The sequence below is a fragment of the Festucalex cinctus genome, chromosome 12 (genome assembly GCF_051991245.1).
Source record: "Festucalex cinctus isolate MCC-2025b chromosome 12, RoL_Fcin_1.0, whole genome shotgun sequence".
Lineage (NCBI taxonomy): Eukaryota > Metazoa > Chordata > Actinopteri > Syngnathiformes > Syngnathidae > Festucalex > Festucalex cinctus.
In genome coordinates, this window is record NC_135422.1 from 13,527,950 (window position 1) to 13,548,853 (window position 20,904).

The 20,904-nt window shown below is 37.9% G+C and overlaps 1 protein-coding gene across 2 annotated transcripts; it reads left to right on the forward strand.

Annotated features, from left to right (window-relative positions):
* The first annotated feature begins 345 nt into the window (after window positions 1-345).
* Window positions 346-14,623, forward strand: vps39 (VPS39 subunit of HOPS complex). 2 transcript variants are annotated; one of them, XM_077538402.1, is made up of 25 exons: window positions 346-603; window positions 911-1,079; window positions 1,561-1,626; window positions 2,019-2,083; window positions 2,165-2,207; window positions 2,308-2,402; window positions 2,515-2,613; window positions 2,701-2,793; window positions 3,464-3,647; window positions 3,934-4,054; window positions 4,368-4,488; window positions 5,224-5,353; window positions 5,799-5,941; window positions 6,943-7,083; window positions 7,989-8,130; window positions 8,576-8,662; window positions 9,637-9,710; window positions 9,796-10,012; window positions 10,150-10,278; window positions 11,231-11,333; window positions 11,411-11,456; window positions 11,545-11,694; window positions 12,907-13,041; window positions 13,300-13,391; window positions 14,377-14,623. In XM_077538402.1, the coding sequence occupies exons 2-25, from the start codon at window positions 1,007-1,009 to the stop codon at window positions 14,453-14,455; spliced, it is 2,628 nt and encodes an 875-aa protein (XP_077394528.1). In that variant the 5' UTR covers window positions 346-603; window positions 911-1,006; the 3' UTR covers window positions 14,456-14,623. The 2 variants fall into 2 exon arrangements, with proteins under 2 accessions (XP_077394528.1, XP_077394529.1); XM_077538403.1 differs by having other exon boundaries at window positions 346-1,079; window positions 5,227-5,353.
* The last annotated feature ends 6,281 nt before the right edge of the window (window positions 14,624-20,904 follow it).

A 20,904-nucleotide genomic window follows, 5' to 3' on the forward strand; every position in this document is an offset into this window, starting at 1 on the left:
TAAATTATTATTTTTTTGATTAAAATACATCACTGAATATAATGCTCAGACGACAATGCACAATGATATATTTTTTATTTGCTCTTCATTTTTTGTTTTTGTCAATTGAATTGTGTTTGGTATTACATTTTTTTTTTTAATTTATTTATTTATTTTATTTTAAAGTAGTTACCGTATTTGTTTTTCTGAAATTTTGATTCGCTGTAGTGGCGTTTTGTTGTTGTTGTTGTTTTAGTTTGCTGTAGTTATTAGTTTGTTTGTTTGTTTTTATTATTGGCGTTCTGCACTTCAGGGCCACTGTATTAAATGTGTTTCCGTCGCTTATATCGCGAGATTTAAAAAACAGGCTTGCTTTGAGACACAACTAAAGAAGATATGTTAAACAAGGAATGAACATATTTTCTGCTTTATCGGTGTTTCGTAAAACAATGTAATTGTAAAACTGACATACTAACGTCAAAACCAGTTCGTGTGCATAATCTGCGCCTTTAATTCCCTCCTCGTGAGCGAGATGTGACGCGAGTCACGTGCAGCTTCCAGCCAGCTGAAGCCAGGAGGAAGTAGCTCCGAGCTAACATGGCTAAGTAGCCAGCTAATACCAACGTTAGTCTTGCTCGTTTTTATTAACAAGTTATGTTTTTCACTCGTGGTCGTAGTTTTGGACATACGTTCGTGGACGGAGTTAAATAGTTAATGTTGTTGCAGGTGTTGGAACAAAGCGCTAGTATTTTTGCAACTTCTTAGCTTGGGAGCTAACAGTTGTTTTGGTCCTACATTGACAGCCAAGAATCCTGTCTTCCTTTCTTGTCTTTTTTTTTTTTTTTTTTTTTTTTTTTTGCGTGCTTTTGTGAACGTTCAAACTATTCCGGTGTGTTAGTGAACGCTAAACTACTCCGGTTGTTTCATGAAGGCACCGTGACCAGCGGCCACTCAGTGGTGCACTCGCCCGTCGAGCCTCGCCTTACTCCCGGCTTGGAGTCGTCGGGGTGCCCCGCTGTCAGTCAAGATGCACGACGCTTATGAGGCGGTGCCGATTTTGGAGAAGCTTCCTCTCCAGATCGACTGTATGGCGGCCTGGGGTGAGTTTTCAACTACATAAACACGCTTGTAAAGTCGAATGGTGCTGGGATATATATATATATATATATATATATATATATATATATATATATATATATATATTGTACCTTTTGAGATTCAGTGTTTTAAAGTGCGTATTATCCCTTATCCGGGGTTTTGACTCTTGAGTGAGCAGGAACCTATCCCAACAGACTCCAGGCGACCCTGGACTGGTTGTCAGTCACAGGCACTTCAAGACAAGCAACCATGGAGAAAACCCACACAAGCAAGAGAGAACATGCAAATTCCAGATCCTTTTGTTTATAAAAACTTGTGTAAAAGTCAGCCACTCATATCTGAAGACACCACGAGAGTTTAAAATGTCTAATAACACTGTGTGTTAAAGTTTGGAAATTTTGCTCAAAAATTGCTTGAATTTTCCTGCAAAGTGGTGTACAACGCAAGTGAAATGACCAAAGTGGTATTGCTTTCTTTTCACAGAAGACTGGCTGTTAGTCGGTACCAAACCAGGGCATCTCCTTTTGTACCGGATTAAAAAGGATCCAGGTAGGAATACAAGCGTTTTATTAAATATGTATAATCTTGGGATTTTTTTTTTCTTTTCCATATTGGGAACTGTTCCCAAGTATCTTCATTACCTCTGGTTGTCATGGAGCATCGTTATCTTTCTAACTTAAGTCACTTCCATTGTGTCCTAACAAAAGATGTACTTTGTTGTTTAATTTTAAAACTTCTGAGACCCAACTGTTTGTATGGAACAGTGGTGCCTAACCTTTTTTTTTTTTTTTTTTTTACATGAATGCAAGTACATGCTTTTTGTGGGCCTACCGTTCACAGACCAAAATGGCGGTTAGGGACTACTCTTATACAAGACAAAAAAAAAAGTCAATTTCTCCTTCAACTAATGCTTAACCAATTGTAAAAATGTCTCTTCTTAGCAACCAACCTCTTCGAAGTCACACTTGAGAAATCCAACAAAAACTTTTCCAAGAAGATCCAACAGGTGAGTGATATTGAAGCCTCAATATTGTAGCCCGGTTTTATCTGATCTTCATTTGGCATTTTGCTATTTTGCATTTCGTAGCTCTACGTCGTGTCACAGTATAAAATACTTGTCAGTCTTCTGGGTAAGACACTAACCCCACCTTCCATTTTGAATTTATTGTTGTGTAGGTTTGATTATTGATAGATGCCTCTTTGTATTTCTCTGTCGATGTTTTCCCGCAGAGAACAACATCCACGTCCACGACCTTTTGACTTTCCAGCAGATAACCGTGGTGTCCAAAGCAAAGGGAGCCACGCTGTTTGTATGTGACCTGCAGGTTAGTTACATTATCAATAAAAAAAGGGGGGGGTGGGTGCAATTATGAAACCTCACTTCACAATGTGTTTTTTTTTGTTGTTGTTTTGTTTTGTTTTTTTGTTTGTTTCCAGCAAAGTAGCTCTGGAGAGGAGACGCTGAGAATGTGTGTTGCCGTGAAGAAGAGGCTGCAAATGTACTACTGGAAGGATCGAGAGTTCCACGAGCTGCAGGTAGAAAGTTAAACATGTTAGTGGTTGTTTTAAGATTCTTTTCCGACTAAACAGCTCTCTCTTTTTTCTTTCTTTTTTGGTCATCAGGGTGACTTTGGTGCTCCAGATATTCCAAAATCTATGGCCTGGTGTGAGAACTCGATCTGCGTTGGCTTCAAAAGAGACTATTACCTCATCCGGGTATGCATATATAGAGTTGCTTCAATTGTGTACATTGGGGCTGGGCAAAATCCAATAAAACCTCATTTTATATTTTTTTTATTTAAAAAAAAAAAATCCCCTTTGCTTAATTAAAAGCAATCATATTATTCAAAAACAATTTTAGCCTCTTAAAAAAATAAAAATAAAATAGATAATAATAATAATTATTATTATAATAAATTCTGATGCCAAAATGCTTTCAATTTTTTTTTTCTTTTTTCTTTAACATCAGCATTGACTTCCACAGAAAAAGGTGTTTGGTTTTTTTTCCAATGTGAAGTTGTTCATCTTGGAAAATTGTCCCCTTTATCAAGACATTTATTCATTAAAACTTAATAAATTAACTTTTAAAGTCTTATCTTAAAATTAGTTCAAAATGTATTGCTTGACTGTTTAATATTAGGGCCCGAGTCCCGACCTATTAGCTCTTTTATTTATTTGCTTTTACACATTTCAATATAAACATAATAACATTCAGCATTAAAAAAAAATGCCTATGTTATAAAAGTCACTGAATGTTGTTAGCAACATACAGAAGGCGCTAAACAATTGATTTTCAAAAATAATTTTAACAAATTAAACTCCAATTAATCGACTTGCCGAGCCCTCGTGGTCATTCTTGTAATTCAGTGCTGTGGTTGCTCTCCAGATGGACGGGCGCGGGACCATCAAGGAGCTCTTTCCTACCGGCAAGCAACTGGAGCCGCTGGTCACCCCACTAGCCGACGGCAAGGTCGCCGTTGGGCAAGACCACCTCACCGTGGTGCTGAACGAGGAGGGCATTTGCACCCAGAAGTGCGCCCTGAATTGGACCGATATCCCCATAGCTATGGGTAAGAAGACATCAGTACACTTGCAGCCCATAGACTCAGTGTGGGGTTCTGCCAAATGGATCATGCAAATGAGCTTATGCGAAACGTTAAAAGCGCAATGAGTGAAGTTCAAGTATCACTTTCATGTACAGGAGTGCCTTGAGATGAGCTTAATTTACTCTGTGACCACGTGGTAATACAGTCGTCATATTCGCAGAGGATCAATAATATACAGTCCACGCTATCATGTTGGACTAGTGTCTGTTAGTGGCTGACTAAATATGTATTCACACACCCACGACTCCAGAGCACCAGCCTCCGTACATCATCGCGGTGCTGCCCCGCTACGTGGAGATCCGGACCTTGGAGCCCCGGCTGCTGGTGCAGAGCGTGGAGCTGCAGAGGCCTCGTTTCATCACGTCCGCCGGGTAAGTTGCATCTCAGAAAATAACATTCGAAAAAAAGAAAAAAGAAATTCAAGCTTCAAGTTAACTTTCCAGGTCAGTTGGAGTGGGTGGGGCATAGGCTGACGGGCTGCCAGGCTAATACAATGCTGGGAGAAAACCTGGTGGTATTTTGTGACGTTCTAGTAACCCATAAGATCATTTATGTACAATAAGTCTGATATTGTTTATTATAATACAGAATCATATATTGCTTGTGTTTGTAAAAAAAAAAAAAAAAAACACGGGAAAGAGGACCTTATCATTCTGCCCTAATTGTTTCTTGCTCCTTTCTTAGTCCAAACGTTGTGTACGTGGCCAGCAACCATTTTGTGTGGCGCCTGGTGCCTGTGTCCATCGCCACGCAGATCCGGCAGCTGCTGGAGGACAAGCAGTTTGAACTGGCTCTTCAGCTGGCGGTGAGTGAACAAATCCATTTGTCTTCAAACTCATTCATCGGATCCAATCTGATGATGTAGGTTTACGTATATTGCTAGACAGAAAAGTCATCCTGTGACTGAAATTTAAGAAATATCTTACAAGGAGTTCTGAGGGCCACTAGAAAGTTGATTGAGTCAAAATTAGGCAAACATGTCTGTCATAATAGGAAGCACGGAAAATTCTCAAGGATGTATGTATGCCCCAAACAAAGCAAGCAAATATCCTAGAAAGAAGAGGATTGGCCATTAACTCATTGACTTCCAGCCATTTTCATTTTCATTTTCTTTTCAATATTGTGTTATATTGCTGTAAAAACATGGAACCTAAAAAAAAACAAGTATTTGTATCTGTTTCCATTTTGCAGCCATTAGCATTAGAATATAGCTAAGTTAAATCAATATTCACATTCCTGGTGAAAACACCGACAGAGCTTGTTGCCACGTGGCCCTGGCTGGTCCCATACTCTGCTGCCACCTGCTGGCCATGTTTTTAATAGCTACCATTGCTTTAAGCCACCTCTTCATGCCAGAAGCTGCATCAAAGCCGCCTGTATGCGCTTGCATTAAAAAAAACATGTTTTTGGGAGTGAATGACAAAGTATTCTAAACGTTTTTACACATTTTTTTGGCTTGAATGAGTTAAAAGGGGGTGCTATGGCCCGTTGATCGCCGCTACCAGCTTGAATTCAGTTCGATCCTTTTCCTTCCCGCCAGAAGATGAAAGACGACTCGGACGGTGACAAGAAGCAGCAGATCCATCACATCCAAAACTTGTACGCCTTCAATCTATTTTGCCAGAAGCGATTTGACGACTCCATGCAGGTTTTTGCCAAACTGGGCACAGGTGGGTGGGACTTGCTATTGAACTCAATTTCCGACTGAGGGTCACATGCAGAAAAATAGAAGGAAAAGAGAGCTAACTAGTTTTTAAGGTGGGAAAAAAAAGCTTATCTTTTCAGATGATCACGCATAGCACTTGTGTTTTTGCTGTATTTGAGGCCCCAAAGTATTGATGCAATATCTACATTATTTAATTTAAGAATGGCATGATCTTGTGATATTAAATTGTGTTTACAATTTAATATATAGGTTGATTTTATTTATTTATTTTTAGCCTTTCGATGAGAGCCCTATTTAAATTTCATCATAACAATACAGTATATGGCAGATCATTATAAAAACAGGGCTGCATGTCCTCCAGGCCTTACTTTGGACAATGTTGGTTTCATTTAAAGCTTGCCGAAGGGCAAACCACTCCAAATGTTTTCTCTTCCATCTTTGTTGTGTAGATCCCACTCACGTCATCGGCCTCTACCCGGACTTGCTGCCGTCCGATTACCGCAGGCAGCTGCACTACCCCAACCCTCTGCCGGCGCTGTCTGGGGCGGAGCTGGAGAAGGCTCACCTGGCGCTCATCGATTACCTCACCCAGGTGTGAACGGGGGACGAAAACAGAAAGCAAAACTTGAGTATGTTAGGGGTAGGAACCTCTGGCTACGTCATGATACGATATGCGATACAAGGCTCACGATAACAATTATCTACGATAGGACGATACCGTGATTATCGATATATTGCTCAGGTAATAAATCCACGATAATCTATCCTAAAACTTATCGTATAATAACAACAACAACAATAATAATAAAAAATACATATCAATCAATAACAATAAAAAATAAATAATAAATAAATACAAATTTAAAAAATAAAGTAATTCATATAATTAAATAATGTAAATAAATATAAATACAAAATATAATATAAATATATCTAAATGTATAAATAATAATAAATAAAAATATATATAATAATAATAATAATAATAATAGTAATAATAATAGTAATAATAATAATATTAATAATAATAATTTCATGCGTCTTCTTCGCCTCAAGACTTGTGTCCATTTCCCGGCCACCCTTATGAGGCGCTCCCCCTAGTGGCCCACCAAATAATTGCTCAATAAGTCATGAACAATGGAGCAGTTATAGTGGCTGTCTATTAACTACAAATATCGTGATACTTGCGTAGATGTATCGATAATTTATCGGGAGAAAAAGTATCACGATTTATTGTGATATCTATATATCGTCTCACTCCTAGAGTATATTGGAGCCCCGCTAGTTGTGGGAGAGGGCCTGAGAATAGCAGAAATCTTTGTATAATTAATGACCATTGAAATGTATTGGGGAGGCAAAACTTCAATATATTCAGTCAATATGTGTTTTCCATTAAAATTGTGGGGAAATGGCAAAAAAATAAATAGAATATTGAAAAAAAAATGTGAAAGTATGCAGGGGTTCACTGTAGTATCATTTTTTTCAATAAGTAAAGGTGGGGGGGGGGGGGATTTTCTTAAAATTAGATGAAGAAAAAAATCTGCCAGTTCTAACGAGTTGTCATCCAATCTGGTGGCGTCATCCCCCCACTAGAAACGTAGCCACCTGGTGAAACAGCTCAACGACTCGGACCCGTCCACCACGTCGCCGCTCATGGAGGGCACGCCCACCATCAAGAGCCGCAAGAAACTGCTGCAGATCATCGACACCACGCTGCTCAAGTGCTACCTGCACGTAAGTATACCGGGGGTACGCGTTGGCCATCGGGATTTGCGGGAGTTTCCCTGAACGGCTGATCTATTTCCGTTGATTTCCAATCATCTGTATTGTGGTAGGACATTGGATACAGTGAACTTTAACCAGTTGTTGACCAAGGTCAATATTTTCTTCGGGGGGGGGCTTACGTTTGCGTGTTAGTTATTAAGCAAGCAAATGCGGCGTTCTGCTGGAGGTCGATACGCAATGGAATCCAAGTTGAATGAGCGCCCTCCCAGTGTCTTTTGTTAAGATGGCCCAGTTGATTCCCATTAAAATACTCACAAAGTCTGATCTAATCAGAGGGGACGGGCCGGAGGCTACTGGAGTCTTACATCAGGAGTCTGTATCTGATTATGTCGACAACAAGCAGCACACTGTGTGAGGCAATCATAGAAGTCACCTGCTTCCACTCTGGGAGGTGGAGCACTCGAAGGCGAGGGTGTCCGAACCGCTGGCCCGCCGGCTGTTTTCATTTCCTAGACTACAACTGTGGTTCATTATCTTTACAACACCCGAAAGGTCTTAGTCATGAGTGATGCAAAAAAATAAAATAATGAGCTGAGCAAGGAGTGTAATGGGCAGAAATAAACCTGGAACTTTACAGCTATTTAAACCATGTTAAGTCTTGGAATTTGTACAATTAAATTTTTTATGACACTATTTTATGTTCTACTGCAAATAAATACTGGCGCCAAGTATCTGTTATCGTTCTCCTTGACTACTAATAATATGATAATCTAATCTACGTCTATTTCTAGTTAAGTCAAAGGTGAAGGATGCCAATGTGCCTCGTGTACGATTTTTTTTATTTTGCACTCTGCTCATCTAGGATAAAAAAAAAAAAAAGTTCAGAAAAAGACGTTTTTGTTTTTGTGTTTTAGACCAACGTAGCCTTGGTTTCGCCCCTCCTGCGCTTGGAGAACAACCACTGCCACATCGAAGAGAGCGAGTATGTCCTGAAGAAGGCGCACAAGTACAGCGAGCTCATTATTCTCTACGAGAAGAAAGGCCTGCACCAGAAAGGTACCAAACTCCAGCACGCGACAACACATTAAGTGTGTAATGGTATGTGGATTTGGATTGTCATTTTTCGCTATGGTACAGAAGTGTAACCAAAGTCTCTGTTTAAAGGTAACAGTGGTTGCCAGGACTCCAAACTTTTTTCTTTTTTTTTTTTTAAACTGAGCACAGTGACCCTTAATCTGAAATTTCAGTTAACTACATTTAATAGACACAGTTTTGTTTAGAAAGGAAGCCATCAGGATCCGTTTACTCTCCTCGGTTTCTTTTTTTTGTTGTCCTGCCTGTAGTCATGTGACGTCATTCCCCTGGAGACCCGCTTCTCCACACCCTGCCCACTGATTCGAACCATCTGCACCAATTACACAGTTAGTCGTGTAATGGGAGCAGATGACGCATCGCTTCCCTTTGGACAAATGTCACTTCTCATCGTCCTCTTCTTCTTCAGCTCTGCAGGTTCTGTTGGACCAGTCCACCAAGGCCAACTCGCCTCTGAAGGGGCACGAGCGCACCGTGCAGTACCTCCAGAGATTGGGTAAGTGTAAAAAAAAATAATAAAAGACTTGACTCGCAAAGAAATCAATATGGTGACAGGCAGCAATCAACATACGGAGATTTTGAAGATCGATTTTTAATATGAAAATGACTCAGACCAATAAATAAATCCCCCATAAAAATGCAGATTGGTGTTCCGTTTGAATTGATTTATTTCATCTTGTCCATAGAAAAAAAAAATCAGAATAATCTGCAAAGCATCAACATGATGCGTCCAGCATGTATGTTAAATAAATGACACAACAAAACAAACCATCTTCACCTTCCAGTTTCAAGGAAAGAATTTTGTACCTACTAATTTTTGTGGTCGACTTAGCCAAGTTAGCGAATGTTTTTTCCCAGCCTTAAACAAATATGTGCACTAGCGTTTTGCACAAATGGTGTACATTCTTAAACTTACCTTTTGAGGTTTATATTTAATAGTAAATGTTCCGTCTTACTTTTAATGATTGAATTAACGCAAGTGTGGTAATCTCACAGTTTTACCATTAATAAATGTAACATTTTCCATTCCATTGGTTTCCATCATGTCCAGCTTGTTATTTCTGCTGCATGCGTTCAAGTTATTGGCAGAATTGAAAGCGTTAGCAGTCATTGAGTGGGGATTTTTTTTTTTTTCTTGCAGTTTGGCAAGAGCACTTCAATGGGTTGGAACTGTTTAATTCCCTAATATGTTGCATGCTGTCATGGTACATAATTCAGCTGGCATGTTTTTGACTTGGATCACTTTCCTATAGCTACACAAGTTCAACTTGTGCTGAGTCATCAAATTTTGCTGCCATGCAAAATACACAAATACAAGATGTCAATATTTTTGCAATTTAACCTAGTCTGTCTGTCGTTTTTGAAGACGTGGATCAAATGTAATTTTGAAAGGATTAAAATCTATGAGACAAATTTGTGTTTGAAAGACAGCCGGAATATTTTTTTTTCCCTGTGATTCCTGTCACACAGGAGTTGAGAATCTGACCATGATCTTTGAGTTTGCTCCCTGGGTGCTGAAGATCTGTCCTGAAGACGGGCTGAAGGTACCATTCGTAACCCCACAGTGACTTTTATTGCCATGTGTTAAGCCCTGCTATTGTAAACAAACAAGCATTTTCTCTGCCCCAGATCTTCACGGAGGACCTGACCGAGGTGGAGACGCTGCCCCGGGATAAGGTGCTTAAATTCCTGAAGGAGGGCTTCAAGGAGCTGGCCATCCCGTACTTGGAGCACATCATCTACATGTGGGACGATAAGGGCCCCGAGTTTCACAACACCCTCATCCAGCTCTACCTGGAGAGGGTTCAAGGCCTGATGAAGCAGTACCTCAACTCGTTGCCGGAAGGTCTCTGTTGAAATCGCGACTTCATAAATTATCATAATAAATTTAGGCAACAGCTCATACTTAAAATAGGATAATGTACTTGATACACAGTCAATAAGTTTAAACTTTTTTTTTATTTGAATATAATTGAATGTCAGGAGTTGCAGCTGTCGCGGCCGGGATGGAGAAAGGTGAGCTAGGAGAGTTCCGGAACAAGCTGCTGTCCTTTCTGGATATTTCCAGCAGTTACGAGCCGGCGCAACTCATCAGTGACTTCCCCTTTGATGGTAAGCAAAAGGAACAAAACAGGAGTTTGTGTCACAGTAAGAAACATGGACAAAAGTATTGGAAAACTGTTGGTCAGAAACATATGCCCAAATATGGTTCATATTTTTCCACAAATCAAAATTATCCACGTTGCCTGTAATTTTTACACATAATTAACAAATGTAAAGTCGATTTGAAGCATTTTAACTCATCTTTCAAGGCAAACAGACTATTGTGTTCTTTTACTACATATACAAGTTGGGTACCAAATGAAAGATCACATTCCATTCTTTCATTAGGAAAAAAGAAAAAGTATGTTTCTACCTTATTCCATTCTTCAGTAATCACCTTTTGAAAATAGGTAATTTGAGTGACATTGAGAGAAAATTGCAAAGATAAGGAGAAAACAAGCTTTTAATGAAAAGATACATTTTCTCCACAACAGTGACTTTGACACTAATATTTTTTGTTGAGTGACGCTCTGTGAATTAGGTTTAATGTGACAAAGGCTTTGACCATTCACATCATCCTTGAAAACGTTTTATTTCCATCATGTTTCATTGTAATTCCATACACTGGCAGCCAATTGAAAGGAGATACAATGCTGCCATCTGCTGTCCATAATGTGTGCTTTTGATTCCACAACCCATTGACCAGGCAGCGCTGCACTTAGACGTTGCACTGCCCATTAAGAAGAAAGAAACATAGTTGACGTCATTTAACATTTATGGCGGCATACATTGTGATTTTACTAATCATTATTAAACGTTTTTGGTGGTCATAGAGTTAAATTAGCGATTGGGGTGGCTTTGTTGATGTTGATGCACAACTGGATATGAGAGCTATATACAGTAAGATATAATACCAACTTGAACAATGCAGCGTTTGTTTTTAATTATTATTTGAAGAGTAGTCATTTTGAAGATGCAAGGATTCCGCCCGACCTCGACAATAGGTATGATTTCTCCCAAGGCCTTCTGGAGGAACGCGCCCTGCTGCTGGGCCGCATGGGAAAGCACGAGCAGGCGCTCTTCATCTACGTGCACATCCTGAAGGACACGCGCATGGCTGAGGAGTCAGTGCACACACACACACACACACACATGCTGATATTGTCGAAAATAATGAGAGACTTTGCTCTCTTCTCCACAGATACTGTCACAGCCATTACAACAGCTCAGTGGAAGCCGATAAAGACGTGAGTTGTTTAATGAGTACTACTGGGTTGTACGAAAAAAAAAGATCCGTTATGACAAAAGAGAGTTGGTGCACTTGGCGCCTTGCAGGTGTATCTGTCCCTGCTGAGGATGTATCTGTCCCCTCCGGACGCGCACTGCCTGGGGCCCATCAAGATGGAGCTGTCGGAGCCACAGGCCAACCTCCAGGCCGCCTTGCAGGTCCTGGAACTGCACCACAGCAAGCTCAACACCACCAAGGTACAACATGTGGAAACCTATGTTAAACTTTTGTTGATTTAATTCGGGTGTCGACATCGGACTTTGCTTTTTGAGGCTCTGTATAGGATATACGGCGCTGGATTTGTTTTGATTGAACCGCAAAAACATGGTGCAGTTGTCAAGTAATAAACAGATGGCAACAAAGAAGCGGAAAGGGCGGAGAATGATTGTGGATATTTTGAGAGGCTGTTGGCAATGACTGATCACCATTTACTGACTTCCTTCTGTAGTTCAGCGACAGAGAGCAATCTTAGGAAAAGTAGTTGCCGAACCCCACACACTGCCCGAAAAATTCATTCGTGTTTAGCAGTGTTGCTCAGGGTACAGAAGCCATTTTGAGTTTAAAAAAATAATAATAATAATACAATGAAATTTGTTCATCTTTCACGCTGAATTGAGTCTTTTTGTGGAAGAAGTAATTGTTTAGATTTTTTCCCAAATTATTTTTCAATACTGTTTTTTCTTTTTAGTTTTGTCCTGTATTGTTTGTTTTATAATATTTTTTCATTTATTCCATTGTATATATTTTTGTTTATTAGGTTTAAATGTAATTTTATTTTGATTCCATTTAAACAATTGTTTTTGTTTCTATATTTTTTAAAATTCAAATGTACTTTAAGTTACACTTGTGTATTTTAGTTATTTTGTGTTTTTATGAAATTCTTTTCATATTTTGTATCATTTCAATTTAAATGAAAGAATTAGCTGAAAATAAATTAATTCATTCAATCCCAAAAACATATAAAAACTTTTTAAAACTTTGTCCTGCAGGACAAAGTTTGAGTTAATTTATTTTCATGTTATTTTCAGTTATTTCATTGAAATGCTACAAAATATGAAAAGAATTTCATAAAAACACAAAATAACTAATAAAAATACATAAAACATTAAAGTATGGCTTTTTTTTTATGCTCGTGCATACTGAAGGCTTTGATGCAACTTCTGACCTGAAGAGGTCGATTAAAACAATGGTAGTTATTACAAAATATGGCCAACAGGTGGCAGCGGATGAGAGATCAGCCAAGTCCATGTTGCAGCAAGCTCTTTCTGCCAGTGTTTTCAACCTATTTGTGAATAATGATTAAACTTAGCTATATACTGTATTCTAATGCTAACTACTGCAAAACAGAAATAGATATAAATGTACATTTTCCCAGATTCCAGATTCCCATTTGATTTGTTCTTGTCCAGGCCATCAACCTGCTGCCAGCCAACACACAGATCCTCGAGATCCGAAGCTTCCTGGAGAGTGTCCTTGAGGAGAAGGCTCAGAGGAAACGCTGCAACCAGGTGCTCAAGAGTCTCCTGCAGGCGGAGTTCCTCAGGGTAAACGTGCACCAGCTTCTAGCGTTGACGATCTTCTCAAGTCTTTTGTGCGTTACGGCCTTAAAATCAAATTACTTAATATTTTTTTTACGCTGACAAACTTAATATCAAAGTTAATATATTGTTTTCTCTCCATTACGTATTTTTTTATTTTGCTTTTGTAATATTATATATGACCTTTATGTTTACCTGACAGTTCTTGTCACTGCCTTTCAACTAAGAACTGATCGTGACAATTTTGGTTTTTGTGTTTTTCAGGTGCAGGAGGAGCGCATCTTCCACCAGCAGGTCAAATGTGTCATCACGGAGGAAAAGACGTGCAGAGTGTGCAAAAAGAAGATAGGAAATAGGTAAACTTTTCAAATCAGATCTTTAGGGACTAGTAATTGTGACTTTTTTTTGTCGCTAGAGTGCTTGCCTACCTATCAAGTTTAAATTACGATAAACAACCAAGTTAGCTAAATGTGCTTCATAGTTAACATGTTCATAGTTAACATGTTCATAGTTAACTAAAAAATGCTAAAATTAAAATTTGAAAAATCATTTTCATGAATTAAAATAAAAACGAGTGCTGTTAAAAAAAAAAAAAAAAAACGAACTGAAGTTACGTTGTACATAAAACTAAAACTGTAATTATAGCAAAAATGTACTTTGTTTTAGTTTTGTTAATTCTTTCCATATGTAAGCTTTTATTGTTAATTTAAAATTTTGGTATTAGTGAATTGTCATATAGTAGAAGGAAGGTCGGTCGTGTCAAAATTGCAGTTTACTTAATTGCGCAATATTTTGTGACCTTTTTTCTATCTTGCTTCTCTGAAAACTAAAATCTAAATAAATATTTTTGGAAAAACAAAACAAAACAAGCAAACCGATTCTAAAAAGTAATTAAAACTAACTAAATTTAAAAAAACAAAATTCAATTATGGGGGGAAATAAAACTATAATGAAAAGTCCAAAACTAAATTTAAAAAACTTAAGTCAAAAATGGGAGGAAAAAAAAAAAAAAACTAGAATGAAAAGTAAATTTCAAAAAAGTCAAAAATGAAGAAAAAAAAAAACTATAATGAAAAGTCCAAAACTAAATTTAAAAAACAAAAGTCAAAAATGAGAAAAAAAAAAACTATAATGAAAAGTCCAAAACTATTCTAACCCAGGAAGCACATAAAGGTTTACTTGATATTTTAATTTCACACTTGATGGGTGGGCGGTCACTCCTTTGCGCCAACTATTTGTATGCAAACATGAAAAAGTAAATTTTTCATCAGCGTCCAATGTAACGACGCATCAATTTCTCTGCAACCAACATTGCCCAACGACTGCCTTTGTGTCTCGTAGTGCATTTGCCAGATATCCCAACGGCGTGGTGGTGCACTACTTCTGCTGTAAAGACCGCAACGCATGTCCCACCGAGTAACATCCAAACACTCTCCCATTACACAACAACTTAGAAATGGAATAAAAATTCAGTTGCCAACACCCACCCATCTGGCAACACTCCTGGAATTACACGAGAACGTTACAAATGCTCAGAATACGTCAGAACAAGAATTTTTTTTTTTTTTTTAGAAAGTGTTGCCCCCTTTTTTTTTTTTTTTTTTTTTTTTTTTTTTTTTTTAAAGTGGATATTTGTAACGGTACAACAAGAGGAAGGAAGGAAGGAAGGAAGGATGGTGACTTAAAATGGACGCCACGGACATGAACAAGGACGCTCGACTGTTAACGCCTTTTTCTAACTCGAGATCGTATGCAAAGCAGTTTGTTTTCTGCTAGCATGAAGAATCACCTTTGACGCGTTTTAATTTTAATGAACAGTTTTCGCTCATCATGTTCCACCCTCAAGACAATTGTACATTTCTCCCCTGGAACGTCAGCAAAGGAAAACTCAACGGCGGGGTCATTCAAGTCCAGCACTTTACAAGGTTTATTTATTGCTTGGAGAGAGGTACTCGGAATTTGAATGACTGACTGTTTAATTTGAGCATTTATGTGTGATTATTTAAAACAAAAAAACACTGTTACAAGCACTGAATGTCTCTGAATTGTTTTGAACCGCATTCGACACGCCTACGGTAAATGTTTGCACACGTCCGGCTCTACTTTTGTAACTTCTTTTCAAGCGTGTTTGTCTGCCTTTAATTTCTAATAAACATTTTGCAGCAGGATGCAGGATGTTTGACTGTTATCCTCCAGACTCAATAAAGTAACAGAGCAAATCGATTGCAAATACAGCATGTTGTTCATGTACAAATATACCTAAAAAAAAATTTGAGTTTCGCTCGAGTGATATGTGGACGATTTTAGAAGGAAATTGTCCTGTGTCGGTGTAAGATGTGATCGGGCTGCCAGATCGTATCGGGGTCGCCAAACTAACATGTCCGGAAAGAAAATATTAGATGTAATTTAAGTAACAAAATGTACGGACTGAAATTGTAACAACGTAAATAAACCTAAGAATATAAACGCTAAATATATTGAATAAATGATCAAATAGATTGAATAAATGATAAATACACAAAATAATTCTCTCAGATGTGACAAATATTGTCAGTTTAGATTGTTAATGTGTTCCTATTATCATTAAGACTGTTATTTTATTATGATTTGTTAACAGCTAAAAAAAGAAACCAAACCGAAGCTAATGTTGTTAGCGCTGCTGTACTGACGTCACCAGCAAGGCGCTTCAATCTATTTTTTTTTTCCCCACTCTTAAAGTATCATGCTTTTATATTTTTAGGTTTATTCATGTTTTCACAATTTTATTCCATACTTTTCATTTTGAACAATTGTAAACAAACAGTTTCCGGACAATCCTGTGCGTGACGTTATTTGCAGGCAACCCCGATAAAATCTGGCAGCTAGCTAGCGTTCCCGCTAGCTAGCTACAGCATGTTTTTATATGCAAATTTGTGTATGTTATTAATGCTAATTTATTTTGAATAAAACATTTAGACTGAAAACTTAAACATTTTTATCACTTTTATTAAACTTTAAATAATTCAGTGTTTTTTCCCCCACTAATCTGTTTTTGTTCCTTCCTGCTCAATTTACCAACTACTAAAACATCTTTTTCTTTTTTCTTTTTTTTCTTTTTTTTAAATCCATACGCGACCCTTCAAAAGCAACGTGGTTCCCATGACTCAGCACCTTCCTCAAACAGTCTGCTATCATCATCATCATCTTGGTGTGGCGGTTTCAAAGGAAAACACGCAGCTGTCACCGAGGCGGCCTAGCTGGACCGCACTCGCAACAACACCACTGTGCTCCCCGGCAACCGATGATGTCACTTCCTGCCGACTGGTGCCTCCGTGTGGAATCTGACGTCTTGCCGTCTGTCCTGTAAAAAGCAGCAGGTGCCCTTCAGATGCTTCACTAGTGGGGGGAAAAAGTGTGCGTGTCTAGACAGGAATTTTGTTTCCACGCGTGTTAAAACCGGCCCGTCTTTCACCGGATTGCCTTGATAGTCGTTCCCTCAACAAATGTGTTCACACACTTTCCATACCAGGATTTTTCCGCCTGTGTTTTTCACATACAGCCCAGCAAAGAAGCAAGATTTTGACACGGCCATGTCTGCTTTCGAGCTTGCCATAAATTTGGAATAAGAACAAAATGAGCGAAAGTGTGGCAGGTAGAAGAAAAAAAAAACTTTTTGAATGTGAATGGTTTCCAAATGGGATAATGGTCGAAAAAATGAATTTAATCTGTTTTAGTAGGCCTTTCCTGATATTTAGTTTTCGAGCAAGCTTCAATATTTTTTTTACTGCTATTTTGAACTGCTCCTCATTCAAGGGATACTTAACTCATTGAGTCATTTTCAGCAGTAAAAAGTTAATATTTTTGTCCAGACGTAATTTAATAACTTCATTATATTTCATGTACAATTAATAACTTGAAAAACAAATTTTCCCACTTGCTGTCGACTGAAGATGACATCACCTATCCTGAGGAAATAGTTAACAACCAATCGTGGCTCACCTGTTTTCTGGGTTGGTCACCAAACTGAGCCATGATTGGTCGTTACCTACTTCCTCAGCGCAGGTGATGTCATCTTCAGTCGACAAGAAGTAGCAAAATTAGTTTTTTTTAAGGTATTGTTTATGAAAAATAACGACATTAACACATAATTATAGACAAAATATTATCTTCTTACTGTTTAAAATGGCTCAATGAAACAAGTATCCCTTTAAAGCTACTGAACGCAGAAAATTCAATTTTTGAATCGCTACTGCCACCTGTGGCCGAAAAATGAAACTGCACAAACATTTCTTCACGTACACAATGCCTTGTCCAAATTTGGCTGGGTCCTCCTAATGGCGAATTTGGCGTTAATCTACTAATTCGAAGATGTTTCAGGGATAAACGCTATTGTAAAGATATTTTTTTGTCCAAATTGTCACAAAGAGCAAGCCCAAGTTCCAGCTAAGAAAAACAGCCCCAAAGTGGCTCTGTTAAACCCCAAATAAAGTTCAGTAGACTTTTCCTGTATTCACGTGCTTTATCGTGGCCTATTTTTTTTTCTTTTCAAATCACAAAAAGTTGGCATTTGATCAGGGGAGTGTCGTGTTTTTATATCCACTAATCCAGGTCTTGCAATTTTAACATCTGATGTGTCCCAGCAGGCTTTTAACAGCGTCCTTGTGTGTGAAGTATTGAAGTATTTTTAATAAGATTATTTATTTATTTATTTATTTTCCAGGAGGGTGTGTGTGCAGTCATTAAATTGTTTAAACGTTTTTTTTTTTTAATAGTCCACATTTTTGTTTTGGATTAATTTGGCCATGTTTCTTTTTTCTTTCATTTTTTTTTGTTGCCCATATTTTAGTTTTGAATTGGCCACATTTTTTTCTTTGTTGTTTTTATTGCTTGTCAGTACAAATGATTTCCATTTCCATTGTTTCCAATGGAGAAAAGAGCGTGCGTGTGTTTTTTGTTTGTAGTGTGCCTTCAAATGTCACACTTTGTTGTCAGTTCAAGTGGACTCGCTAAAGAAATTTCTTCTCTGTGCCGACCCTGTGAAATCATCACAGCATGGTATCCCCCAAAACAAAAACACAATCCTGTGTGTGCAAATATTCAGTGCTAGCTCTTTGACAACACTGTTGTTAGCGTAACACACATAAACACAAGACTGAACTTGTAAATATTGCTAAGCTGTCTTTGCACTTTTATCAAGCAGGAATTCCATGTCAGCCTGTGCCAATTTTTCACTGCTGCTGTCGTTGTTAATGGTCACTTTTTAAATCAGCTTTTTGTTGTTAGCGGTTACGTTTTTGCTAGCAAACAAAAGTTCTGCCCAGCGACAAATTGGAGGAAGTGTGGTAAGCATCCGAGCCACTCTTTCGCCAGCATTCTTTTCAAATACATATTTTCTTTTTTCTTGCGCACCGATGCATCGTCGGCAGAGTGGAGACGAGAATGTTGTGAGACGTTGACGGTGGACTGGGGTTATATCTTTGACCTCGCCGCAAACCGCACAAGTGTGCACCCAGTAATCTTCAGCGGCGGGACGTCTTGGGTTTTCCTTCCTGTCCCGCCCTCGCTGCCTGCTGCTGATTTTATTGTCTTTTCTCGTTTTTTTCTTCTTCTTCTTTCAGAGTTTGAATTGGGAGATTTCGAGCAGCGCCGCAACACTGACACATGCGACGTGTCGAAATGCTACATGCAACCCTGTTGTACGTGTTTTCTTGACGGACTGTTTTGAAAACTTCATTTAGCTTAAAACAAAAACAAAAAAACAAAATGTAATGTGTTTATATATGAATTTCCTGATAAGTATCTCGATTCATGGGCTGTGATGTGATTCAAGGACGGTTCGATTGTTTGTTTTTTTTTGGTTGTTTTTTTTAACACTCCTGATCTATATAGGTTATTAGGGCTGTCAGGCGATTAAAATTTTATAATCGTAATTAATTGCATTACTTCAATAGTAGGGGTGGGAACGGCTACCTCACGATACGATACGATATACGATACAAGGCTCACGATAACGATTATCTCCCGATATTGCGATACTACGGTTATCGATATATTGCTCAGGTAATAAATTCACGATGATCTACGATAAAACTAATCATAAAATAATGATAATAATAACTATAAATAAATAATACAAATTCAAAAATTAAAATTAAGAATTTTAAAATATAATATAAATACATAATATAATATAAATATTTATAACATATATGAAACTATAAATAAAATAATAATAATAAATAAAAATAAATCATATAATTAAAAAAAAAACTAAGCTCATACATCTTCGCCTGAACACTTGTGTCCATTTCCCCGCCACTCTTATGAGGTGCTCCCCCTAGTGGCCTGCCAAATAATTGCTCAATAAGTCATGAACAATGGAGCCGTTATAGTGGCTGCATATTAACTATAAATATCGCGATACTTGCGTAAATGTATCGATAATCTATTGGGAGACAAAGTATCACGATTTATTGTGATATCGATATATTGTCACACTCGTATTCAATAGTTAAGTCATGATTAATCGCAAATTTTATATGTTCGAAATGTACTACAATTTTTTTTAATGTTTTCATAGTCTTGTTATTAACATAACATATTAACTTGTTATAACAAATAGAAATATGGCTGCACCTTTTAATCATTTATACAGTAATTTCCTAAAAATTCATAAAATTGAGTTAAAATTACTGTGAAGGACAAGTGTGATATTTATTTGTGTTGAGGGCATTTTTCTGCCACTAGATGGCATAATTGCATTTGTAAGATGTTGGGGACAGCTCAGTGCATTTTTCTTTTCATATTAAGAGCTAATTTTGAACATGAAGTGCTGCGTTGCAACTTTATGTCCCACAGTACAGGCTTTCCAAGTAAGGGGCGGTCATTAATTGTGCATTTAAAAAAAAATAAAAAAATAGTGGCGTTAAAGGAACTTTAAATTAACTCAAAATGCCCAAATCTGAGGAAAACCGCAAAAAAATGTAAAATAAACATCCCAAACAAGTCATCATTGCTATTCAAATGACTCTCCATTTAAAATAATCTCCTGCAAAATGACACAAAATGGAGTTCGCCAACTCTGCTGTAGTTCTCAGTGGCTCAATTCCTCGCAGAGCTTAAATCTGTCCGTCTAAAATATGCGATTTTAAGCTGCACGTGCACTGAGGACCTTTGCGAGCTCTGCAGTTGGCTGCCAAGTCACAGATAAATCAACAGTTTTTTTTTTCTTTTTAAATAAATGCAAGTGATAAGTCAGTAGATAAAGTGTTCTTCTGACATGAGTTCATCTGTTGTGTGGAAAGATGTAATACAGTCACCAGACACTTCATTAGTTGCGCAAAAGGAAAGGTTCGCCTGCAATACATTTCGATCAAATGTTGATGTTGTAATTCAATCGCTATTTCTTGCAATACATTACAGAGATTCAACTGGAGCGATATTGATAGTTATATCTTGCTATGCATTATAGATACCAATACTGCTGGATCAAATGATATTGTGACTCGCTACTATACTGACTGGTATTTGGAACTGTTCATAATTCCCTCCACATTGAGTCTCACAAGCTGAGGAAAAACAATCCCGAAGTGGTTGTGTTTAACCCCAAATAAAGCTCACGTCTTGACACTAATGTAGTCACATTCACATGCTTTATCGTGGTCTATTTTTTCACGTCATAATAACTTGGCATGTGAACAGTTTTGTAAACTTATTGTAAAATTTGGAAAAGCTAACTTGCCTTGCCTTGAAAGTCAATCTTGAATTGTTTTTTAGCACCGCAAAAATCTGGCGTTTGAACAAGGATGTGGAGGCTTTCTACTTACGTCATAGTCGCTCAGACTACTATGATGACGGGTCGGCGCTAGGACCGCGTAACCTCCATCCAGC